Source organism: Natator depressus, chromosome 2 (genome assembly GCF_965152275.1).
Source record: "Natator depressus isolate rNatDep1 chromosome 2, rNatDep2.hap1, whole genome shotgun sequence".
NCBI lineage: Eukaryota > Metazoa > Chordata > Testudines > Cheloniidae > Natator > Natator depressus.
This window is the reverse complement of record NC_134235.1, coordinates 235,336,539-235,362,978: the sequence shown is the minus strand read 5'-3', so window position 1 is coordinate 235,362,978 and position 26,440 is coordinate 235,336,539. Positions and strand designations below refer to the sequence as shown.

Below are 26,440 nucleotides of genomic sequence, written 5' to 3'. Positions count from 1 at the left end.
AAAAAAAAGAGAATGCAAGGTTATGTAATTAAGCACTCAAGTCAGGAAGTGCAAAATTTAAGATTGAACGTACAGGGTCTGATCTTATGTATCAAATAATACAAGATAATACCATACAATTTATTCTACAGTCTTAGCCGCATATGTTGAACCTTTTGTTCCAACTTAAAAAAAAAAAAAAAAAAAAAAAAAACCTGAACAGGGATCAGGTATGGAAAATCTCAACCTGAAATGTGACTGTTTCAGACAACTATACAAAACTGAAGACAGGAATGTTAGTGGAGAATGTGTTACATACAACTTTAACTAGAGTGGTCGCTGCCAATTGCAAGTTATAATGTAAGTTAATAAGACAGTAAGCCTTACCTATTTACTGTTCCACACACACATACCCTCCGTAAATATTGGAATATATTTCGTAAACTTCAACTTTGTCGTTTTGGTTGCAGATTCATGTAGCTCCGGGCCACTGTCACATCAATAAATATGTCTGACACGTTTTACGAGCCGTGCATAAATATCTTCAATTTTTGTTTATGTATTGAAAAAACTTTGCCTTTCTTTCAGTGATTAAAAATGCCTCATACTAGAAGCCATATGAGTGCATGTATTCATACCGTATTTACAGGTCAAAATGCTTTTGTGGATTGTGGGATGGTAGCTTTTGTTCAAGACGAAGTTTTCCAAGACTGTTTAGTTCAGAAGTACGTTCCTCTCTTTCTCCTCCTCATTGAACTTTTTCCAAATGTGTCAGGAGTTGTATACATCAGAGCACTAAAGAGAGAAGGTGGGTGAGGTAATATCTTTTATTGGACCAACTTCTGTTGGTGAGAGAGACAAGCTCTTGAGTTACATAGAGCTCTTCTTCAGGTCATCAAGGCACTGTAATTCTGTTACAGTCTACCTAAATACTGTGACGTACTATTTAATTACAACGTTTCCAAAAAAAGCAAAACTAAAGTTCTGTTGCTGCACATATCAATTAAATATGTTCAGTCTCTTGTAGGCTAGTTGAGGAAAGACAGATTTTCCCATTTGCTAGTGGTGATTTTCGAGCATCTCAGTCAGAGTAGCTAATTGAATAGTGACTTCATGTTTCTCTTGGAAGAGTTAATTTGAACACTTTTTTTTTTACCTTGCCTCAGTCACATGCACAGATTGACTTTAGTAAAGTTAACCGTAAGCTGCTGCACTGGATAAATTTTTCACTATAGTCATTACTAAATTTAGTAAAACAATATATTTGAGTTTTATATTTTACAATTTAAAATACACTTTTAAAAATTTGCCAGTCTCTCTAGAGGTTCTTGGTGCATAAAAATAATGGGGTAAATACCAAAAGTAGTGTTATGTGCTCAAGCCATGTGTCAAAGATTGTAAATTGCTGTGAGTTTGATGATGTTCTTCCCCATATCTTCTAGAACTTTTTACAAGAAGGAGAGCCAACTTCTGCCCGATGTGATGACTTGGAAGCACTAAAGAGTAAGGGCTGCTCTCTAAATAAAACAGAAAATCCTAGAGGTACCAAAGAAATCCTCAAAAATAAAGAGGTAACAAATCGTAGCAAAAGTACTACAGAAAATCTCAGACCAGAGGACATTACCCAGATCCAGCCACAGCAATTGACACTGAAGCTGCGAACAGGTATGGAGATATTAATTCTCATCTTCATATAATTTTTTAGGCTTTCAGTATTATCTGTGACTTTGATGTGTTTAATGCTACATATATCTTTCTGCAATAATGATGATTGTTGCTAGGAAGCGCAGCGATTTGAAGAAGAGCAGTCCCATCCCTGTAACTCCAGGCGCTCGGATAACCTGGTGAATGAGAGAAAAGCTTAGGTAGATGGGCGTAATTGACACAGAACATTGAGATAAAAACAAAAGATGACAAAGAACATGTAGGGGGCTTGCATTAGTAAATATATTCCTACGAAAAGACTAGTTTACAAGTTAAGACAAAATTGTCCCATTTTGTAGTGCTTTTGACCTGTCATCCTGGAGCATGTCCATCTGGAAAATAGAGTAGTAGCCTGTCTTGAATTGGTTTTTTGACGAGCAGACTTGAAAGGCGGGATAAATATCAACAGTGAGTGGCTAAACAATCTCAGGTTCGCAGATGATATAGTGCTGATAGCCGAAAATACAGCTCAGCTTGAGAGAATGCTTAAAGAAGTGAATGTGAAAAGTAGTCAAGTCGGATTAAAAATGAACTGGTCGAAAAAGAAATACGTGAGATCAGATGTTCTGCCAAGAACCCAAATAACTCTTGGAGGAGAGCAGATCCAAGAGGTTGATAAATACATTTATTTGGACCAGGAAGTCAACATGTGCCACAATCAGAAAGGCGAACTGTTGCACAGAAAAAAAGCTGGATGGTGCGCATTCAGTGACATCAAGGACAATGTTCCAAGGAAAGATCAGCAAAACAACTCGTGCAAATCTTTTTAACTCGACCATGCTTCCAGCGGTGTTATATAGCAGAGAAACATGGTCGCTGACAAAGACTGAAGAAAATCAACTGTCACACAGAGGGTGATGTAACGAACATTTTCGGGCATTTCTCTCTGCAATCACATCCCCAACTAAATAATGTTGGAAGCAGGCTCAGCAAAATACGGTGGGCAGGACATGTGGCCCAACTCAGCAACAACAGATGGACCGCAGCGATATCCGAGTGGTATCCACGAGAACAGAAACAGCCATGCAGTCAGCCTCCAAAGAGGTGGGATGATTTCCTAACAAGGAGATATGGACAAGCCTGACAAAGGATGGCCAGCGCAAGAGAAGATGGGAAGACGTGTTGTGATCGGCTCAGTTTCAACTGATGAAGGACCAACAGTCTACGCAGATTAATAATAAAAGGGAGGGAAGATGAAAAACACACAGAATGAAAAGTTATAAGAGCACTGCTGTCTGCCAAAGCACTCTGTGCCCAAAGGCTGCACTAGTTGAGAATTAGTTTTTGAGGTTTGGTAACCATGAGAGCAGAATCCCAGCAGCCAGATTTGCAGGTTTCCATATAAGATACCTTGTTCTAGGAGGCCAAAGAAGTGGGTACAGACCTAGATGAATGAGCACAAACCACAAGATAATTGTGTAGCCATTTTCATCCCTGAAATAGAGACTTGGCTCCTTTTGAACAGGAAAACAGAGTTCTTACAAGAGAAAATTATAATAGTACTCCAGAGATCTAGGAATCTAGCAGGCTCAATGAAAAGTCTTGCCATCTTTTGGATAAAATGGAGAATTGATTTAGGTATCAGCTCATTCAAGAACTACTTTATCTGGGTTGAACTAAAGTTAGGATTCTAGTTGAGACAGTTGCAAACTAAGAAACTCTGCAAGACAAAGTAATGGCTGCCAAAATGAGACTTTAAAAGTCAGATGGAAGAGAGAAGCTTTGTGAGGGGTTGAATGGTGGCTTCATGGGGGTTTGTGAAACTAAAGTGACTTACCATTGCAGGTGGCACTTTGACTTGAAGCTTCACATTGGCAATAACTTTCAAGAAGTATGAAGGGAGACAGTCAGTGTGTCTGTCTTCCTGTGAGTTTCGGAGGCTCAAAGGCATGGCCTTGGCCTGTGAGTAATTTAAAATAGTCAAGAAGAAACTAAAACCGACTTGTATGGCTCATGAAGGGGAACTAGATTTCACTCTTAACACCATTAATAAAAGGTTTTCCAAATCCTTCTGTAGCATCTTAGGGTAGAATCTTCCCAAGACTTTAGAATATCAGTAAGGTCCTGAGTGTAGCCCTAAGTTCCAAGTGTCAGTTTCTGCACTTTCAGGCAGAAACCTTCACATTGGTAGGGTCTGGGTATACAGGGCCCTAATGAAGCCTATCCAGATCTAAGGGGGGGGACAATCTGCCATCTGTAATAATCTTGGAAACCATTGGTTACTTGGCCAGAGTTGGCAGTGGAATTTTAAGGATTAGTTTCACTGTGAGACACTCAGTCGACTATATTCATCCTGATTATCGCTACAAAAGGGTTTTTTTTTTTTTCTCCTGCAGATAATAGCTCATCTTAACTGATTATTCTAGTTATAGTTGGTATGGCAACACCCATTTTTTCATGTTGTGTGTGTGTGTGTGTGTGTGTGTGTGTGTGTCTATGTATATATCTTCCTACTGTATTTTCCACTGCATGCATCCGATGAAATGGGTTTTAGCCCACGAAAACTTATGCTCAAATACAGTTGTTAGTCTCTAAGGTGCTGCAAGTACTCCTCGTTAAATTCTTCAATGTTTCTGCAAAAAGGAATCTTGGAATAAGTCTTTCATCCTTGAATTTTTAATTTAAAGGGGATCTATCTTTGTTGGATTATTTTTATTGCATGTTATATAAACTCACTCCATGTTTTAAGGCTGTAATAAGTAATCACAACAGGGTGAGATAGGGATGAAAGGGTAAACCAACTCTTAATTTCCTTTTAAGTTTTTTTTACCTCCTTAATTTTACAATATGCATAGTCTTTTGTGTTTCTGTGTTTTAATGGCATAAAAGACAGGGGAAAAAAGCTGTGCTACTTACCTTGCAGGAACGTTATTTGTTGAAATTAATATGTAGGTCAAGATTTCAGAAGTGACTACTGATTTTTGGTGTCACAGATTTTCATGTATTCAACATAAAACAACCTATAGGGACCTGATCTCAAGAGTTGGCCTTCAGACCTTTCTGAAAATCAGGCTTCTTTAAGGTGTTTCATATGGGACATGCAAAATTGTTAGTCACTTTTGAAAATCCTGGATATATTAATTTGCAGTTGATCACTTCCAGTTATAGAAGTAACCTTATTCATGGTTGGGGTGAACCTTTTTTTAGGACATTGGTGAAAGACCTTCAATAAAGAATTTATATTTCTTGTCAGTTCAGTTACTCTTCATTTTGTAATGAATGGGGGTTATTTTTGTTGGTTTAGGGGAACCACAGACATTTTCATTAACATTTAAGAGAGCTGAAGACTACCCCATTGATCTTTATTACCTTATGGACCTCTCTTACTCCATGAAGGATGATTTAGAGAATGTGAAGAGTCTTGGTACTGCTCTAATGAGAGAAATGAAGAAAATAACTTCAGATTTTCGAATTGGTAAGAAAGGATTAATTAATTAATGGGCGTGGGAAAAGGGAAAAATCCCATTTGTAGATTTAAAAATAGTAAAGTTGAATTTACTGATGTGTTTTTTGATTGTCTGAAAAATAATAGAAGAAAAATGAGCAATATTCATATTATTGCTATTCTTCTAGTAAAGTACAGTTTAGAAACTGTTCCAAAAGAATATTTGGAATGTTGAGGGGGAAAATTGAAATTTTTTGAACTGTGCACTATTCCATCATGATTATATATATACTAGAATTACACTCTGACTGAGGGGTTTTGTTCTGTTTTAGGATTTGGCTCCTTTGTGGAGAAAACTGTGATGCCTTATATAAGTACCACACCAGCCAAACTCAGGAACCCTTGTACAGGGGACCAAAACTGTACGAGTCCATTTAGTTACAAAAACGTGCTCAACCTTACCAGTAACGGAAAGACGTTCAATGAACTTGTAGGTAAACAACACATATCTGGCAATTTGGATTCTCCTGAAGGTGGATTTGATGCAATAATGCAAGTTGCAGTTTGTGGAGTAAGTGTATATCAATTTTCATTACTACTATATTAGATCAAACTATTCTAATGCAATCTTAGTGTCTCACTGTTGTTGACCTGAAGTTTAAAAACAGATCTACATTTCACTTTACCAACCAAGACTGAGAGATTTATCCTTAGGGCAGCGGGTGGAGACAGAGCAAACAGAGCTGGAAGCATGCACTTACGTTATATAGTATGTACATTCCACTCACTGAAGGTCCCTACTGGGAAATTTGAAATTAGGAATATGAGCCCTCTTTGGAGTGGAGGGCAGTCCATGAACATTCTCTTCCCAGAAGTTTCTATAAAAGAAAAGTCAAAATCATGAAATCTTTGCGGCACATGGATGTTTTTAACAAGATCAAACAAGTGTTCTCAAATGACTTTTACATGTAATGTACCCTTCAGAATTTTCTTTTAAAATATATGCAAAACACTTCTGTGTATTGCACTTTTTTACAGGCTACTTATACTGAGTAGATAGAACTTAACTCTCCCCTTTTTAATTTTTGCTACTTTTGGGGGGACTTCTATGGACCAGTAGATTCCGAGTTCAAAACGTTCACAAAGGAGCTTACAAAACACTTGCTCACAAAACTTCCTTGGTTCCTCAGTAGTTTTTTCTGGTTCGAGTTTGGCCAGGGCACAACTTTCTACATTTTTTCCACCCCAGCCCACCCCCCTTTTTTTCTGTCATCCTTATTCAAGTAATTACAGCCTTAATGTCCCAGTAGAGATAACAAAAGGAAAGTGACATCTTAAGTGTATAATAACCTTCTCTTCCTTCCTACTCACAAAACAATAGGAAGACCTGTTACAAATAGACATATTCCAGAAACCTTTACTTAGAAGCTAATGTAACATGTCATGCCGCCCGCATTCCGGACATAGAAATGAAAATACTGTATGTCACACAATACTTCTCATTTAAAACACTTCTAAAACCACCAACAAAAAAACCTTCAGTACAGGCCATTTCAATAGTGACATGCCAGCACTTATTGATATGTACAACCATTGGGTCTACACTTGAAGCTCTAAGTTAAACGTAATACTATAGAATAAACCTGAGAGACTGTAATGTACCACCTTCTCATTCTGTTATTTCCCAAACAATTTTACCTACAGTCATTGGTACTGATACATACCTGCACAATGCAAAATTCCAGAACACAAGCACGAGCTATTGCTTTTTTACAATATCATTGTACTGTTAAACTATTAAGTCAGAGTTAAGGTTGCTGCTATTATTTAAAGGAGAAGCCAATGCATTATTTTAGAATTGCAGCTTTAACTATGAATTTTCTGAGATTCTAATGAGTATTTTGCCTTTTTCCTCCCTCTGTCTTAAATGAATTAGGACCCCAATCCTGTAATAACTTCTGTAGATGGCTGAGAAAGTTTACAGGATTGAGCCCCATATTTGTAGGCTCAGAACTCTGCTGCGCCCAGTTTGCAATGGGTGGAATAGAGATGAGAAGAGGGGATGTCAGGGATCTGGTATAGCTCCCCTGATTCTCTAGCCTGTTCTGTGCTGGCTGTGGAACTTGTGCAGTTTAGGACAACCTCGGGGATTCTTTAATGTCCACTAGTTGATAATGGTCCCCTTGGTACCATCTTACCGTACAGGCTTGCCAGAGCACACTGTGCACTTTTACCCCAAACGTGCTCTCTATCATTGGGCTACAGGGTAGTGGTATGGGAATTGGTTATGTCGGCATTATGTCTTACGGAAACTCCACAGTTGGGGTGATATGGGCAGTTTCTTCATCCTTTGTGCCACTCAGGTAGTGCTTAGAGAGCAGAACAGACAAGAGTCTAGGTCAGAGAGTGTTTTGTTCTCTGAAAGGTGCTATACAAGTGCTACTGTTGCTGATAATATTACAGGACAGACATGAGCAAAATATGTGCATAAACTAACTATAACTTTTTAAGGCTTATTTTAGGGTTTTTTTGAATATTTGTCATGTCTGCCTTCTTGTATTTAAATCTAAGTGTATGTTGCATTGCTTTAAACAAATTAGTGGGGGTGGGGGATTAGTTTTTAAAAGAATGAAATAAAAATCATAAAACTTTTTTTCCCCTAAGACACAAATTGGATGGAGAAATGTGACAAGACTGTTGGTATTTTCTACGGATGCTGGATTCCACTTTGCTGGAGATGGTAAACTTGGTGGAATTGTTTTACCAAATGATGGGAGGTGTCATCTGGAAAATAACATGTACACAATGAGTCATTATTATGTAAGTCTTCATGCCTAAACTAAAGTAAATTAATAAAGTTTAAGGTCAGAAAGGGATCATTAGATCATCTAGTCTGGCTGCCTGTGTATCACAGGCCATTAAATTTTACCCTGTTCCTCCGTATCGAGGCTAATAACTTGTGTTTGGCTAAAGCATATCTTCCAGAAAGGCATCCAGGTGTAACTTGAAAAGATAGAGATAGAGAATCCACTGTGTCCCTAAGTAGTTTGTTTCAATGCTTAATCACAGTCACTGGTTTTAAAAAAATTGTCTGATTTCTAATTTGAATTTGTCTGGCCATTGGTTCTTGTTATGCTAGATTTAAGAGCCTTTTAATAGCTGGTATATTCTCCCTGTGAAAGTACTGCCACACTGTAATTAAGTCACCTCTCAATTGTCTTTTTAATAAGCTAAACAGGTTGAGCTCTTTAAGTCTCACTGTAAAGCATTTTCTTCAGCCTTCAAATCTTTTTTGTGGTTCTTTTCTGTATCATCTCCAATTTTTCAAAAACCTTTTAAAATGTGGTCATCAGAACTGAATACAGTATTCCGGTATCTCTCTGACGCTATATACAGAGGTAAAATTGTCTCCCTAGTCACTTGTTTACATATCCAAAGCATCACACTAGAAGCTCATGTTCAGTTACTTGTTGACTGTAAACCCTAAATCCTTTTTAGAGTTGCTGCTTTCCAAGATACAGTCCCCCAAATCTGCAGGCATAGCCTGCATTCCTTGTTCTTAGATGTGTAACTTTTCATTTGACTATATTAAAATGTACTTTGTTTGATGGACCAATGACTTCCCTGTCCTCATCACTATTTACCATTCTTCTTTGCATAATTGCACATGCGCACACCACTTCAAATGTGCATGCACCTGGTGCACCAGCATCAGAGATCTTTCGTTTAGCCGTACTTCTCCCAGTGGCGCATGCATCCTCTGCTGCCATGTTCTGCTCTGCAATGCTATAAAGGATGGAGCCAACCCTTACTCCCCCTCAGTTTCTTGTTACTGCTCATACTTGGTAGCTGGAGTGTGTTAGCTTGTTTTGGCAATGTTTTTCCTTTCAGGAAAATTATTTCTAGAGTATATAGTTGGTACACGTTTTTTATAAAGTTATAGTTAGTTTAGTGTACGTTTCATTTTCTAAGAGTTTAGTAGATCTGTTAGTTCCTGCTTTTTCTGAGTACTGACACCTGGTACTGGGGAATGCCTCGTTCTCTGGGCTGTATACCTTGCACCAGCTGCAGGAAATCCATGTCAGTGAGTGACCCTCATTTTTGATGTGTGAAGTGCCTTGGTGAGGATCACGTCCAGGACAGGTGCCAGATGTGTAAGGAATTTAAGCCCCGAACCAAAAAAGATACAGAGGTGAAGCTTTGTCACTTCTTAAGGTGGCTGTACGTTCCAAGTGGGCAGCATGCACGTCTACTTCTGTCAAGAGTGCTCCATTGTGGTGTCTCGGCAGCACTCTCCTCCCCCAGGACCAAAAAAGAAATACTGGTGGGGTACTTTAAAGGACTCTTCCTCCAAAAGATCAAGATTCCCAGCACTGACATCCAGTAGGCATGCTGGGAAACAGGGTAGAGTGTCCTCGGAAAGGAGGCACTCCCCAGTGCCAGTAGTACCTCATGAAGGCTCGTGGATTCCAGCACTGGGGCCTGTGGCATTATGACTGACCGCTGCTGGAGCACTGTAGCAACCCCTTAGATGCAACAACAGCAGCATCAGGTCAGCCCTCTTGGTCCAGATCACACCAGAAGCATGTGATGTGGTGCGAGATCTCCAGTGCCTTTCAGTACCAGATTCTGTGGTGGTGCAGGAGTTGCTGATCCATTACCAGTTGATATGTAGTCTTTGTTGCACTTACCTACCACTGTTATTCAGATCCAGTACCTACTTCAGACCATCTGGCACCTCCTCGCCAGACACCATCAAAAGGCAAGCCCAGCATGCTGTCCCTGTTGCTTAAGTCTTTGGAGACGCACTGCCAGACCTTGTCACTTTATGGTACTGCACCTCCCTGGTCAGGAGACTCGGTGTCTTCCTTAGAGTCAGAAGTAGGTTCTTATGCCCCTCAATCTTGGGATCAAAGGCATTGTTCATCTTCATCAAGAGAGTTGCGCTCCTGGTATGCAATAGAGGGTCCACATTGGTCCAGAGACTTGGTTCCATGCGCTAGGAGGGGTTGGGGGCCCCATGCCTTACCAGTGGCCGTATTGGAATCCCTGGGGGTGTCCTCCCATGCTTCTCCCCAAGAGAAGAGACTCAGGACATTGTTCCCAGTGCTGATGTCAGTACCGAGTGAGATCAAATAACCCTCCTGGAGCCTCCTGTAAAAGAGGTTGAAGAGACTCCTTTTCAGCCATCTTTGTATGTAGCCACCTCATTACTGAATGATGCAGTGATGTCTGGGGTGTCCTCTCCTCTGCAGGATGACTACAGAGCATACGAGAGTGACCTCCTCTGTGGACATACAGGTGGAGATGGTGCAAGATTCCTCCCATAGACTGGTGGACATACTCGGGTCACCAGTACCTTCCCATGTAGCTCTATAAGTTTTCTATAAAACCATATTGACTGGTATTAGTATTCCTGTATCTGAATTATTTATTAATTGAATCCCGAATCAGCGTTTCTATTATTTTGTGTGGGATTGATGTCCAGCTGACTGGCCTACCATTACCCAGGTCATCCCATTGCCTTTTTTAAATGCTGGCACAATGTTAGTACTCTTGTGGAATTTCCTCATTATTCCAAGATTTATTACAAATTAATATCAGTGGGCCAGAGATCTCTTCAGCCAACTCTTTTAGGACTTTTTCAGGTGCAAGTTATTCAGGCCTGATGATATGTAGCATGTAATACGTTTAAGACAAGAGTGTGGTTAACAACTATGCTTTTGTGGCTTTTTGGTAAGTAGATAAAATAAAATGTGTGTAGATAATTAAGTACTCGATTGCTAAAGACAAGTAGCTGTAAAAAGTGTGTGCATGTACACGTTCCCAAACACATTTTATGTAGATTAAAATAAACGTTTTGTTTAATACAAGACTACATTTGAGTCACAATTTGTTTCGTCTTTAAATGGATAAAACACCACACAAGGCTAATCGTTTTGATTAAGTCAAAAGTATTATGAAACATGATAGGATATATGTTATCGATTAAATCAGACTTTATAGGAAGTGATTAAGAATGTGAAAATTTGATTTATTTTATATTATAGTCTTGTTTAAAATGTGTTTATACCATATTCACCTGCTGGTAGACAGTCCTGCCTTGAAGGGTTTTGTGGATTTTTTGGTTTTGGGGGAGTTTTTTGTTTGTGTTTTTAAAAAAGCTTGCCCTTTAACTAAACTATTGTTGTTTGGTTGGAAGCCTATGCTTTTAAAATTCAAAAAGCAATTTAATATTATGTAAGGTTAAAAAATCCAGATTGTTCTTTATCTGCTAAATTTGAATTAAGTTTCATGTCTAATTTTACAGGATTATCCCTCCATTGCTCACCTGGTACAGAAGCTTAGTGAGAACAACATTCAGACAATTTTTGCCGTTACTGAGGAGTTTCAGGCAGTTTACAAGGTAAAAAAAAAAAAAATCACGAGATAAGCTTCTGTTGCTTATATTTTTCCAGACAGTTGAGAGGCTGATTCTGATGATCCAGTATGCAATCATCAAAACTAATTTGATTTGAAATTAAAATGTGTATGAAAACGGGTGACCATGAAAGTGATTTTTGCCATTCCTGCTAATTACTAAGCACTCTTTTCTTGAGCAGTTGCCTGTCCCAATATAAAACCTACCAGTCTGCTTTTATTTTTCAAGCAGAAAGTGGGATTTAATCTTTCTTACTTTTAGGTTAGAAATAACAGTGCAGGACCTACTTTTTGCTTCAAAATACCTGAGGGGCATGGAGACGCGGAGTCAAAGGAGAATTGTGGGAGGGGCAGAGCTGAGCTTAAGGGGAAGGAGTTTTTGAAAAGCACATAACTCTTAAACATGTTTTAAAACTAGTCCTCTCAATACCTGATTTAGAGAACTTGAAAAGGTGGGTTTGCCATTATTTGTATTTTATGATTTTACCAACAGAACTAACTTGTTTTCTTTCACCTTCATTTGATGACTGTTGATCTCCCTCTCCCTGACTGTTTTAATGCAGCAGAAGCAAATATGGCTTATGGTTCTAAAACCTTTTATAGTTACAGAAGTATCTTCTTAATTAAATACTGTCTGAATATTTTTTTAACTTAAATGAGAGTTTTTTTAAAATAATTTTTAAGGAGAATACCTTCCTTTTTTATTCAATCAAAAGATATACGAGAATTTTAAAAGATTGCATAATTTTGTTTTCAATATTCCAGTCACTGTTTTTATTCCTTCACAAGTTACTGAAACTATTGGCAACATTTTTGTCTTGGTCTTGGGAGTTGTTCCTGACTGTATAAGGTGGAATCTCAGAGTTACGGACAGCCCGGGAATGGAAGCTGTTCAAACTCTGAAATGTTCATAACTGTGAACAAACATTATGGTGGTTCTTTCAAAAGTTTACAGCTGATCAGTGACTTAATACAGCTTTGAAACTTTACTATGCAGAAGAAAAATGCTGCCTTTCCTTTATTTTTTTAGTAGTTTAGGTTTAATACAATACTCTACTGTATTTGCTTTTTTTTTTTTTTTTTTTTTGGTCTCTGCTGCTGCCTGATTGCATACTTCCGGTTCCAAATGTGGTGTGTGGTTGACTGGTCAGTTCATAATTCTGGTGTTCATAACTCTGATCTACTGCATCTCAGTGTATATAATAAAGAAGCTTTTAGATTGGAATTTATATTTGTGTAAAAGTAATTTACACTTTCTACTTTTAATATTAAAAGGAACTGAAAAATCTGATCCCAAAGTCAGCAGTTGGAACTCTGTCTGCAAATTCCAGCAATGTGATTCAACTGATTATTGACGCCTACAATGTAAGTTTGTTTTTAATTCATGTATATTAGCATCAGTTTCTAGAGAAGCCCACTGAGGTATGCTCTTTTTTAAAAACATTGTGAATGGAGTAGAAGATGGAATGTTGATGATAATTGCATAATCTTGTCAAATTCTGATGAAAAGTGCACAGCTGTATGTAAAGATTAGCATTCTCTCTGCAAAAAAAAGACTTATCCTCTCTTTTCAAAACCCATCTAACATTAATTGTGTTTTCTTGCATCTGATGTGATCAAGAGGACATGCTTATTTTTCCCTGCATGATCTTTTCTTATTGTAAGGAGAGGAAAGAAGCTGTGCTTTTTCTTCACCGCAGCAACCTTTATGTTTAGTAGTCTTTGAGCCATGTTGTTAAGTTCTGGAGGGAAGCTACCTCTGGTCCTTAAATGATGATGGTAGTACTTCAAAGAATAGTGAAAGTGGGTTAAAACAGAAGTAATGAATCTTTGGAGAACTGTTAAGAAAACACCCTGGGGTGAGAAAGGACTGATAAAACCTAACGACCATCCACAGAACATTCTGAAAAGTGTCTTCTAATAAGGATAATGTATGTGCAATTTTATTCCTTTCCAGATTTTGTTCTCCTTTACTGTACTGAAGGCTGGTGTGTAGAGAATGTATTTTTGTGAAAGTCTCTCTTCAGGAAATGCCCATTTAATAGGCTCCACCTTTATTTGTCAACTCTTTTAAAGCTAGATGGTAGTTATTACTTAACTAATAACTAATTTTTGTTTTAGTCCTTGTCTTCAGAGGTTATCTTGGAAAACAGCAAGTTACCAAAAGGAGTAACAATCAATTATAAATCTTACTGCAAGAATGGAGTGAATGGCACAGGAGAAAATGGCAGAAAGTGTTCCAACATTTCAATTGGAGATGAGGTAATTTTTCTGTTCAGTACATAGCTGACAACATACATTTTTAATACCTAAAGAATTGAACAAGACTGCAGATCTCTGTGATATTTTACTTTTTAATAATTTAGACAGAGCGCCTTTTAGTACTGATGTAAGAATCCATTTATTTCGCTTACAGGTTAAATTTGAGATTAGTGTAACCGCTAACGAGTGTCCAAAGAAAGGACAAAATGAAACCATTAAAATTAAACCACTGGGTTTCACTGAAGAAGTGGAAATTAATCTTCAGTTCATCTGTGAATGTCAGTGTCAAAGTGAGGGAATTCCTCATAGTCCAGACTGCCATGAGGGAAATGGAACATTTGAGTGTGGTGCTTGCAGGTAAATAAATGGACCTTTTATTCTTTTTGGCAAACGGGAAATATGAGCACACAGTTTCTTTAATTAGGCTTGCTTTTTTTTATTTTGGGCAGGTTGGCTGGGAGAAACATTACAGTGCTTGGTCATCTTAGGGCCTTACCTGTGTTGAATACTAACTTGTCTCCAGAAATAGTCCCACTAAAATAAGGGGAATTATTCATGTAGTAAGGCACTGCCAAGCATGAGTCAAAGTATCAGAATCTGGCCCTTCATGAGTTGGTCCTTCAAAGAATATGGAGACCTTACTATTTTAAGACCCATTTATTATGAAAAATACTGCAAGGATCAAATGAAAATGGAGCGTAAATTATAATATTATTGTGAGCTTTAAGATTGACCTAATTTTTACCTTTGAGACATGAAGTCTGGATTTTCTTCCAAGGAGTTTTACAATGCATTTTGTAGCTTCTTGGCAGGAGTGCCTGGCAAGCTGGCACCAGTTGCTCAAGACCAGTGATGAATGAAAATTCAAGGCCAATCAGTATTAACAGACAAGGCTTTTAAGATGCTGTGATTTTCCTCATCGCTTTCTTTATTTTATTTATTCTTAATGTTTGGGGCTCTAATTACGTAGATATTTTCAATTTTTATATGTTTTAAAATCCCTTAGGCTATATAGAACTATGTGTTTATATGTATAATTGAAATTCCCTTTCATTAATTATATTTATTAGTGTTCAGCACAGGCTATGGAAAGTAAACTAGAAACCAAATTCTGCTTTATTACACCAGTGAAAGTCAGACTTAATTCTATTGGCTTTACTGGAGTTGTACTGGATTTTAAAAGATCTGAATTTGGCCCTAGAAGTGGGCTAGTTAGACATCAACCCGATAGTCCCAGTTTGGGCTCTTCATTTTCAAAGAAACCTACAGCTAAAATAAAGATGATTCCTTCTAGAAAACCAGGAAGACAACCTGAAAATGTGGCTCAACTCCTAAGAATTTCACCTTTAGGGAAGTAGGATCCAAGCTCTCAGAGAATAGTGAACAACACTGATATCTGGTTAATACATTCCAAACATTATTTATATGCAGTATTGTTCTAGCCAGGTTGGTCCCAGAATATTAGAGACACAAGGAGGGTGAGGTAATATCTTTTATTGGACCATCTTCTGTTAGTGAGAGAGACAAGCTTTCAAGCTTACACAGAGTGCTCCTTCGGGTCTGGGGAATTACTCAGAGGGTCTGTCTACACAGCAAAGAAAAACCCGCAGCTTGCCCCGTGCCAGCCAACTCAGGCTCGTGGGTCTCAGGCTGCAGGGCTGTTTCATTCTTGTGTGGACCTCTGGGTTTCGGCTGGAGCCCGGGCTCTAGGCTCGCACCCTGCAGGGTCCCAGAGCCCAGGCTCCAGCCTGAGCCCAGAAGTATACACAGCAATGAAATAGCCCTACAGTCTGAGCCCCGTGAATCCGAATTGGATGGCACAGGCAAGCCACAGATTTTCTTTGCTGTACTGACATACCTAGAGTGTCACAACTAAATACAAGGTGCAACAGATTGTGTTTAGCATAAGTAGTTAATTCATGTTTCAAGGAACCATTCAAGGTGACGTGGACCATTAACACCTATCCTGTCATGGGGTGGGGGAAAGCTGGATTAACCACTTTTGCTGGTCTATACAAGAAACTTAGGTCAATTTAACTGCATCACAGGGGTGTGAAAAATCCACATAGCCGAGTGGCATTGTTAAACTGACCTAAGTCCCTGTGTAGACACCAATAGTGCCACTGTAGCATTTTAAGTGTAGACATACCCTAGATCTGTGGTTCTCAAAGCCGGTCCGGCCCGCCGCTTGTTCAGGGAAAGCCCCTGGCGGGCCGGACTGGTTTATTTACCTACCACGTCCACTGGTTTGGCCGATTGCGGCTCCCGCTGGCCACGGCTCACCGCTCCAGGCCAATGGGGGCTGCGGGAAGTGGCGCGGGCCAAGGGATGTGCTGGCTGCCCTTCCCACAGCCCCCATTGGCCTGGAGTGGCAAACCGCGGCCACTGGGAGCCACGATCGGCCGAACCTGTGGATGCAGTAGGTGAACAAACTGGTCCGGCACGCCAGGGGCTTTCCCTGAACAAGCGGTGGACCGTCTTTGAGAAGCACTGCCCTAGAGTACGTATCTGAGGGCTGGTCTACACTAACGCTGTAAATTAACCTAAGTTACGCTACTTCAGTTACATAAATTGTGTAACTGAAGTCGACGTAACTTGGGTCGACTTAGTGCGGTGCAGACACCGCTGTATGTTGACAGGAGATGCTCTCCCACCAACTTATCTTCCGCCTCTCGGGAGGGTGGAGTACAGACATCGATGGGAGAGTGCTCTGCCATCAACTTAGTTTATCTTCACCAGACCCACTAAATCAATACCGCTGCATCGATTGCAGCAATGACAATTTAGCCAGAAGTATAGACAAGCCCTGAGGCCTGAAGAAGAGCTCTGCGTAAACTTGAAAGCATGTCTCTCTCACCAACAGAAGTTGGTCCAATAAAAGATATTATCTCACCCATCTTGTGTCTCTAAACATTATTTTTAAATTGAAGAAGTTTTCAACCCCTTTCCCAGCTCCCTCATATGCAGTTATTTATTAAAGACAAACAGCAATAGACATTGATTTAATGGAAAGATTTCAGGAGCATATTTAATGTAGGACCTAATTTTGCCAGGATACTTTATATGGAATTCCCTTTGAAGTCAGTGGAAGTGGTGTGTGCACTGAATGCTTGCAGATTGGGGCATGTTTCTCTAACTGGTAAGCATTTGGAAAGGGGGAGTCATCAAATATTACCTGCCTGAAGCACTACCTGCTTCACTTACTTTTACTTTTATACATCACTGCCACTGACATCTCTTGACTTCACATACAAAGACTAAAAGGATAATGGATTCAATATTAAGAATAGTTCCTTGCTCTTTTCTACACTTGAATGATTTCCTGATGAAAGCTTCATCTCTGGTTTAAGTGGCTCTCAGGTTTGTTTCTGGTAACCATAAGAAACCACCTTTTATTCATAAACACTTGTTCCTGATTTTCTGAAGTGCTGAAACCCCTTCACTGCAATTGAAGTCATTGGGAGCTGCAGGTGTTCGGTACCTCTGAGAATCCAGCCCTCGAATGCCCAGTGTCCAAGCGAGAAGGTTTCCTTGATAGAGATTAAGTGGGGTAAAGGGCAGTAGCCATAGTAAATAGCCACTGGCACTACTTTTATATTAAAATAATAAGTAATAATGATCTCATTTTACAGAAATAATGGCTACATAGCTGTGTTGTCATAGGTTGCAGCCCTCAGCTTTTCACCTGGAACAAGTAAACAGCTGAGAAACTGCTTAATGGCACAATTAGGTCCTAAGGATGGTTACACTTAAGTCTCAGCTGGTACCTTGTTTGAACCTCAAACCATTCCTTGCAGAAACAGTGACTACTGCCTTCTATCCTGTTGAATCTTTTTCTTGTATATATTATTGTATGTAAACATTTTCAGTTCACATGAGTTTTACCCAATTTAAATCTTAGGCATATATTTTTCCTCTAGGTGTAACGAAGGACGTATTGGAAAAGAGTGTGAATGCAGCACAGATGAAGTAAATAGTGAAGATATGGATGCTTACTGTAGAAGAGAGAACAGTACAGAAATATGCAGTAACAATGGAGAGTGTATTTGCGGACAATGTGTATGCAAAAAAAGGGAAAACACCAATGAAGTCTACTCTGGCAAATATTGTGAATGTGATAACTTCAACTGTGATAGATCTAATGGCTTAATTTGCGGAGGTGAGAAATATAGTTCATAGTTCTACAAAACTTTGCAAATATGTTACAGGGTGAGGCTGACAGATTTGAACAGTGGCTAGGTGACTTGGAGGATATGATAAATGACTATAGAGCCATTTGAATCTGGCCTGAGCAGATAGTGTCTGAAGATAGTTACCTAATAATATAATGGCCATCGGTCTATAGCCAAGGGTATGGTATGTGCTAGTAGAAATGCTAACACTTCAGATTAAATATCTTCCCTGCCATCACAGCTCCAGTCTGTGATGTAAAATGAATTTGACAAAAGCTGTAAAATGCTGTGAGACCTTCAAAAATTTAAATACTTTTGCCTTTTTTAAAAGGAGACCAGAATTTATTGTACATCTCATAAATCTGACACCAGGCAAATACCTACAGTATGTATTAATATAAAATGATAAAGTAAATTATAAATGATTAAAGGAGCTGAAATCATTTGAGGGAGAATTTTGCACTTGTTTTTACTACATGCCCCATCTAAGAAACGTTGGGTGGATCTGACAAGATAGGTGTAGTAAATGCTGAGTCAAGTGTCTTGAGACTGTACTACTACGCTGTCTTACTGTAACCTCTATTAGTACAAAATGAGCTGGTAATCTTAGCCCAGATACTAGTGGATATTGTTCACATTGTATAAACCACTGGTGACTATTTGGTATCCTTCCGAGCAGTCTCAGAAAAGGCCAAGGACTTAATCAACTGTGAAGAGTAACTGACCTTTTGTCATGAGACTTAAGCTCTTCTAAAACAAGGTTGAGGTGCAAATTATGTTGTTTGCCATATGTTTGTATAGTGCCGAGCAGAGTAGGGCCCCAACCTGATTGAGGCATCTAGGCTACTAGCATGATATAAATGTTAAATTATTATTAAAGAGAGGTTGCACTGATGCTGATTATCTATTGTGGGGAGAGGGCTTCATTTTATAATGGTCTCCATGAGTGACCTTTCACCAGCCTTTCCGGTTCTTTGGTTGTGGTTTTGTGAGGAGGGAAGAGAAATGTCTTTAACTATAAAAAAAACTCTCGAAGGAGGCAACATTAGTTCTACTTGTCATCTTTTTATCTTTGCATCAGTCAGTTTATACTTCTAATATTCCCTGATGGCAAACATTATTCAAAGTATTTCTCGGTGCCACAAAATGAATATTTACTTAAGTTTACTAAAATATCTTTTTAACATGCAGGAAATGGTGTCTGCAAGTGTAGAGTATGTGAATGTTACCCCAATTTCACTGGCAGTGCTTGTGATTGCTCTTTGGATAAGTCTTCATGTATGGCTTCCAATGGGCAAATCTGCAATGGAAGAGGAACCTGTGAGTGTGGAACCTGTAACTGCACAGATGCCAAATTCCAAGGCCCCACGTGTGAAATGTGTCAGACCTGCCTTGGTGTCTGTGCAGAGCACAAGTAAGTGTCAGTTCAACAAAGGCGAGGCTTTCAGAGATGCTGTGTGTATGTGCGTTTTTGGTATTTACATATTCTCAACTTTGAAAATGAGGCCCTTGATATTCATTGCTGCTTCATTCTCATATTCCGATCTGAAATATAGGGATATAATCCCCTGGGGCAGTAGGAGGAGATGAAATAAAGTTAAGAGTCACAAACACACACAAAAAGTACACAACTTTGACTGGTTACCTTAGCCAAGATCGTTTAGTCCTTAACTTTCTTCCCTTTATATCAGAATGTGATTTGTGATAAATAAAAATCAGTTCAGACTGGCTTTTTTTGGATAATACTCTGTTTATAGGACAGTGACTACTGCATCATAGTTAACCTTGCAACCTGGTTTCTATGTAAAGCCAAAGGTACCCTGGATTACATCCAGGAGACGGAGTTCAAATCTCCTCATCCAGTGACTGCAGTTAATATTTCTGTGTATTTCACAACCGTTAGTATTGACTAAGGACTCCTATGAGGAAGTTCTATGGCCTGTGCTATACAGGAGCTCAGACTAGATAGTCCCTTCTGGCCTGAGTATCTATAAATATTCCTACCCTAAGTGCAAGGGACCCTCATTTCATAGATAAGATGACAGAGATTCTTCTTTGCATCGTGTCTGACCTGGAGTGCATGCGCCTTTGATGGAAGATTTTCAATAAAAGTGCCCATTCAGCCAGCGCATGTGCTTTATGCCTCCTCATGCCCTGCACCGAAACTTTATCGGGCTGCACCAGCAGGCTGTGCTCAGTTCCTTGTCAACCGCCTCAGCCTGAGATGGAGCCTTTAGTGTGCCCATTTATAACTGTTCAGAGTTTATTCTTTAGACTAATTATTTTCTGTAATTTATTTTATATCTCTTATTTTGTAGAGGTTTGCTTTATAATCCCTTTTTCTTAAGAGGGTTTTTTTTCTTTTGGGATCTCTGTTGTCTTGGGATACAGCAGGATCTCCAGGATTCAAGTGTTGTCTTGCGTCACACGGAGAAGCCATCCCGGCTCGTGGCGGACACTCCCAGTATATTTACTGTTAGGGGGAGATGGATGTCCCTTAAAAGCAGAGCTATGAAGAATTGGGAGGTGAAACTTAAGCTCTTAATGATGGAGCATTCTCTCCATCCAGCATCGCATCCAAGCCCAGAGACCCCCAGTGGACATCAGCCTCTGAGTGAGCATAGTGCTGCATCATCATCTGCACGCTCTTCACAAACCTCTACAGACCTACACAAAAGAGATCCTCAGAGGACTCAGGGGAAAACCCTTAAAAAGAGGAGTCATTGTCTTCATAGTTTACTCCAGGAATGCCTCAATCTCCTCAAAATAAGACTACATTGGAGACCTCATATCCTCCACTGGGTATCGCTGAGGCTGCAGGCTCCATCAGTACTGACCTTGTGCCTAGTGCGCTGAGCTTCTGTAAGGCTAAAGGAACCAAACATGCTTTGGCAATGAGGTCCTCCATTGTACCACAGTAGCAAGACACTCCAGGGAAGAAGTCTAAGCACTCTTTTTCTTAAAAGATGGTATCTAGAACTCTCTTGGTATTCACCATGCTTAAGCTGGTCATCCAGAAGACAGGCTTCTCATATTATCTAGGCACCTACCAAGGATTCATCTTCTTTGGTACCGTTGAACTCCATCAGACAAGACTTAACCGGAACAGTCTATACCCTCATTACCAACTATGGAGCCTGGCTTCAACTCCACCCAGTGCCACAGCAATTTAGAAATTCCAAAGCCTTACTTGTCTCAGATATGTCTGAGCCTCCATTGCTAATGGGTACCTATCAGTACCACTTGATTCTCCAGCACACCATGACTTTGGCAGAGCTCCTCCTTTAGGTGAAAAGGAATTCCCATCCGATTCTCAAATCTCAGTGCAGGATTCCCCTGCTCACCAATGAAGGGAGCTTCCACCTGACACTTTTAGGGAAAGAGAGGAACTACAAAACTGTGCTCCTCCTTGCTAGTTCCAGCAGCATTGGATACCACCTTCTGTATCTCATGGACCTCCTCAGTGGCCAGACTGGGATCCTTGGGCTGCTTACTGACAACAGTTTTCATGAGCCCCTAGTCTTTCTCCTACTTCAGCTGTCCCTCTTCCATTACCGCAAGTTAAAGAATTGTTTGAGGAGCAGGAGGCCAGAGTAGATAAGGAGGCTACTCTGCAAATGAATATCTCCTCATCTTTTCCAGATGAGACTGTCAAGCCTCCCCCGCCTTCAAGATTTAGTAAAATATATTGTGAACTCCTTACAGATCCCCTTAGAGGATGTCAGAGAGTTGCAGTGGAAGTTACTAGGTATTCTACAGTGGTGACCCTCATCTAGAATTGCCTTACCTGTCAGTGAGGCCCTGTGGGATCCTGCCAAGACCATTTAGCAGACCCCAGCAACAATATCACCAACATGCAAGCGTGCTGACAAAAAAAAAAAAAAATTGTGTGGTCCATTCAAGAACTCTGAATTTTTATTTTCCCATCCTTCATGTAACTCCCTGGTTGTAGAAGTGTTGACTGAACGTGGCAGACAGCACCCCATCAAATCCACACCTTAGGATTAAAACTAAAAATGTCTTGATCTGTTCGGCCGTAAGACCTACTCGTCTGTTACAGTTCAGTTTAGGATTGCACATTACCAGACTCTTATGATGATATATGATGATAGAAATTATTCTAGGTTTACCACCTTTGAGTGCCTTCCGCCTGAATACTGCGAGCAATTCCAGTCCATTATTAATGAACATCAGCTACTAGCTAGGAGCTTGTTGCAAGCCTTGTTGGACGCAGTTGACACTGCAGCTTGTACTGTTTCATTAGCAGTGCTCCTGCATCAGGCACCCTGGTTCTAGCTTTCTGGGTTCTAAAGGGAGGTCCAAAATATGGTTGGGGACCTTCCCTTTGATGGAGTAAGCTTCTTTGCTGAATCCACCGATTAATCCTTACGTGCCTGAAGGATTCCAGAGCCACCTTGAGATCCCTTGGGATTTATACACGGTAGTGAGGCGGTGTGGCCTCCCTCTGACCCAGAGCGGGAGGAACTGGCCTTTGTGCACAAGTGGGCGGAGCCAAGCCTGCCTCGCCCCTCCCACCAGAAGTGGATAACAGGAACAGGAAGTATAAAAGGCGGAGCCTCTGGCTCAGTTGCAGCCAGAACGCCGAGGGAGACAGACATGTCCTATTCACCCCTGGCTGCTGACTCTGCTACCCAGCCCAGTGAGTCCCTTCCCTCCAGGGAACCTGTGCCTACTGCAGACCTACCAGGACTGCTGCTGGCCACCTACCCGGAGCAGATGGAAGATGTCTCTTGGTTGCAGGTACATCCTGAGGGGAGGGGAGGAAGTGGCCCAGGAACAGCCGACTTCAGTCTGGCTGTAGCGCTGCCGAAAGCATGGCCAGCGTGTTGCGGCTGGATTCCCCGCTGACCCAGTGGCGGATCACTCCGCCACTGTTAGGGCCCCGGGCCGGGGCCCGGTGGAGTAGGGTGGGCCCGGGCTCCACCGGCCACCCCACCTCTGGGTGGCAGCCTCCCCTCGCCAGGTCCAGAGGCCTGCATTTGTCAATCGTCCGCTAGAGCTAGGACACTGACCCCTGGGTTTCTGCTCTCTCCCTGCACCAAGGGCCCAGAGCTAATTGACTCCTGGGGTTTTTCTCTGCCCCAGCTTAAAGGGCTAAGAGCTTAATTGACTGTTGTGTCTGCTCTGGCCCCTGCAAAAAGGGCCCAGAGACAGACTAAGGTGTTTGCCTGGCCTCTGCTTAAAGGGTCAAGAGGCTATAAACAATTGGCTGCTCAGCCCCGTTAGACCAGGCGGGACGCTAACGCCTAATGCTAATTCCCCTGATACTAGGCGGCGGTCCCGATGGCATGGTGAGGCAGTGTGGCCTCCCTCCAACCCAAAGGGAGAGGGACGACCACCACACCACTACATACACCTACATGTAAAGAAACATTCAAACAGCACAAAGATCCTGTCCCATTCAATTTTCAGGATTTCAAAGTCACACAAAGCTGTCCAGAAAGAAGCCATGGTTTCAGAGAAAGATCTGTCTGTCACTCAACCATCTTTGTCATAAAAATGACAGTTTTGATGGATTGGTTGAGAGCCTGGAACCACCCCACATCACCAAGCTGCAACTACACCATTCTACCCCTCCCCCCACACACACCTTTGTAGACTGTTGCTCCCATTTTCAACTTGTGTGGGAGAAGATTACATCTGACATTATAAAATCACGTTACTCCATCCTTCCCCCTTCTCATGTCCCTTTTCAGCCACCCTTCTCATGAGCACTTGCTGAGACAGGAAATTTACTTCCTTCTATGCATAGGAGCCATAGAACCCCTTCTAGCTCAGCACAGAGGGAGGGAGTTTTACTCCAAGTATTTTTTTCATCCCAAAGGCAGACGAGAGAGAGATCAATTCTAGATTTAAGACTCCTAAACAACTTGGTGAAAAAACAAACATTCAGAATAGTGACTCTCACTGCTATAATTCCATCACTGGCATTAGCAGATTGGATCTCGACCTTCAGGACATGTACTTTCATGTCACAACATCCTTCTCATGAGAGATTCCTTTGGTTTCTGGTAAGTCTGCCCAAGAAGCATGTCCTCACATTAAGCTCCTAGAGTTGAGGGCAGTCAGAAATGCTTCTGTTCACTTCCTTCCATTAATCAGGGGTAAATCAATAAAATTCATGACAGACAATATAATCTGCATGTTCTACATCAATCATCAGGGTGCGTAGGTAAGATCCCCTTTCCTTTGTGCTGAAGCAGTAAAGCTATGGAACTAATATATAGCCAATCACATCCAATTACCTTCCAGGCCTATAGAACATCGATGATCTCAGTAAGCGCTTCTTCCAAGATTATGAATGGGGAGTTGGACTCGTGAACTCTCAATCACATTTTTCTGACCTGGTGATTTCCAGAAGTGGACCTCTTTGCCACCGCCACCACTAACAGAAAGTGCAAACAATTTTGCCTGAAAGGAGGGTTGGGGTCTCTCACTCTGGGAGATGCTTTCCTTGTTCTGTGGACGAGGGGCCTTCTTTATGCATTCTCTCCAATGCCTTTGGTATTGAAGGTGATAAAGAAGATCAAGCAAGACAAAGCCAAGATAAAAGGGCATTACACTTTCTTACACCTCTTATATTCATTTAGATAGAATATATGGGCCATAACCCATCTACTGTCCAACATTTCAACAGTTTTAAGCAAGGTTCGGAGTTTGGTATAGGGTGACCTCAGCCTGCTTAGTACCATGGCAGACCCTTTAAAAACATTTTTTAAAGATACAGACGATAAAGAAAAACAGTTGAAGCATTGTAAACTATTAAATAAGGATTTCATTTTAACAACATCCTTTGATCCCTTTCCCTTTAGATGGAGACAGGTTTTAGAATAAAAAACCCTTGTTTGACAGTCTTTTAGACGGTATTAAAGAGAGTAATAACTGTCCTTTTTTGAAGAAAAAAGTAATAGTTAGTTAAGATGGGCTGGAGCTGTCGTTCCTGTTTTCTTAAAATCGGATTCTTTTTCCTAGAAGACAAAAATAAGACACACATAAAATAAAACAGAAAAGAATAGCAAAGATAGAAAATGCAGCTTTTGTCTCACTTATAATCTCACTGCTGGAGAAACACTGGCAGAGCACACAGTTTTACCAGGACTCTAAGACCTGTCAAATTTGTACCAGCATCAGGCTGTTTAGGGCATCGCTTTTAATTTCCTCTTTATGGTCACAAGTTTACAGCAGTGTTGCAAAATATACAGTCTTGGTCAGCTAAGCCAGACTCTTATTGGACAGAAGTAAAAAGGAGAGCAATAAGAAAGAGAAGAAATGAGATGAGTAAGAAAAAGGACACGGGTGTGGGGGACGGGGTATAGAGGTAGGGGGAGATGATAGATGGCAGTCTCACATTCCAGGTGGTATTTCTGCCTTCTTTGCCAATTGATTTTTCAATGAGATGGAAATTAATATACTAGAAATCTCCCTTTCATGAACATGTTTAAAAGTGGTGTTACTAATTTGTATTTCCACAGGGACTGTGTTCAATGCAGAGCTTTCAAAAAGGGAGAAAAGAAGGACACATGTTCTCAGGGTTGTAAGAATTTCAGCATGACACTAGTGGAAAGTCGAGATAAGTTACCACAGCCTGGCCAGCCTGATCCACTGACTCACTGTAAAGAGAAGGATGTTGATGACTGCTGGTTCTACTTCACATACTCAGTCAATGCAAACAATGACGCCATTGTCCATGTAGTGGAGACACCAGGTACAAACCCCTTATTGCATGTTTCCTTCACCTTTGTGACCAACTCTCTGTTGTTCCTTCTGTACTCAACACAGTTATATTGACTGACCTTTCTGAACCTTCAGACTGTATCCAGAAGTAGTATCCCCGCTCCCTCCTCTGAAACTAGGGCTGCTTGAGACTGGTGTTTGTGTCTCAAATATTGACAGTGTTTACAGACTCCTACACTGACTGAAACAGATTTGCTCACATGACTTGGTGTATATTGTATTTAAAGTTTTTTTTCTTCCTGTTGACATATTTAATCGTGTTTCTATAATGTCTTTTAATCAAGTCCTAAATACATTGATACAAATCTTTCTGATTTAGCTCAGGTTTGAAACGTGTTACAGGTTAAAACAAAAAACACACGATTAAGTAAAATGTCACATTATATGTCCAGCTTTGTACCGAATAGCAAAAACCTCCTTTGTTTATGCTTGATTATTTCTCTTCTCAGTCCTTGCTTTACTCAGACCACTTACCTTCAAGGAATTAATCCATAATACTCAGAGTTCTTGGAGGTGTTTCCATCAAATATCTACTGGCAGAGGAAAAATTGATTCAACTGTGGTTTGTTATTTTCTGGGAAATTGGCTAGTTTAGATCAGTGTGCAGATGGCTTACTCTCTAATCAAGCTAACATCTCTTCTGAAAAGGACTTTTGCTTCCAACCATAGTAGTGGTTTCCTGACTGAGTTAGTGACTTAATATAAAATATACCTTTTATTAATTGTACACGATAGGTAGAAAGTTATGTCTCATTCTGCAGGA

At 40.4% G+C, this 26,440-nt stretch overlaps 1 protein-coding gene across 2 annotated transcripts in view; it reads left to right on the top strand.

The window, feature by feature from the left end:
- Positions 1-26,440, top strand: part of ITGB1 (integrin subunit beta 1) — a 74,535-nt gene that overhangs the window by 31,581 nt on the left and 16,514 nt on the right. For both annotated transcript variants that reach the window (XM_074946192.1, XM_074946193.1), the window contains exons 4-14: positions 1,422-1,644; positions 4,928-5,098; positions 5,401-5,639; positions 7,733-7,888; positions 11,379-11,474; positions 12,764-12,853; positions 13,610-13,750; positions 13,905-14,107; positions 17,671-17,909; positions 19,114-19,336; positions 25,416-25,648. In XM_074946192.1, coding sequence (XP_074802293.1) covers positions 1,422-1,644; positions 4,928-5,098; positions 5,401-5,639; positions 7,733-7,888; positions 11,379-11,474; positions 12,764-12,853; positions 13,610-13,750; positions 13,905-14,107; positions 17,671-17,909; positions 19,114-19,336; positions 25,416-25,648 — 2,014 coding nt within the window. The remainder of the gene's footprint in view (positions 1-1,421; positions 1,645-4,927; positions 5,099-5,400; positions 5,640-7,732; positions 7,889-11,378; positions 11,475-12,763; positions 12,854-13,609; positions 13,751-13,904; positions 14,108-17,670; positions 17,910-19,113; positions 19,337-25,415; positions 25,649-26,440) is intronic.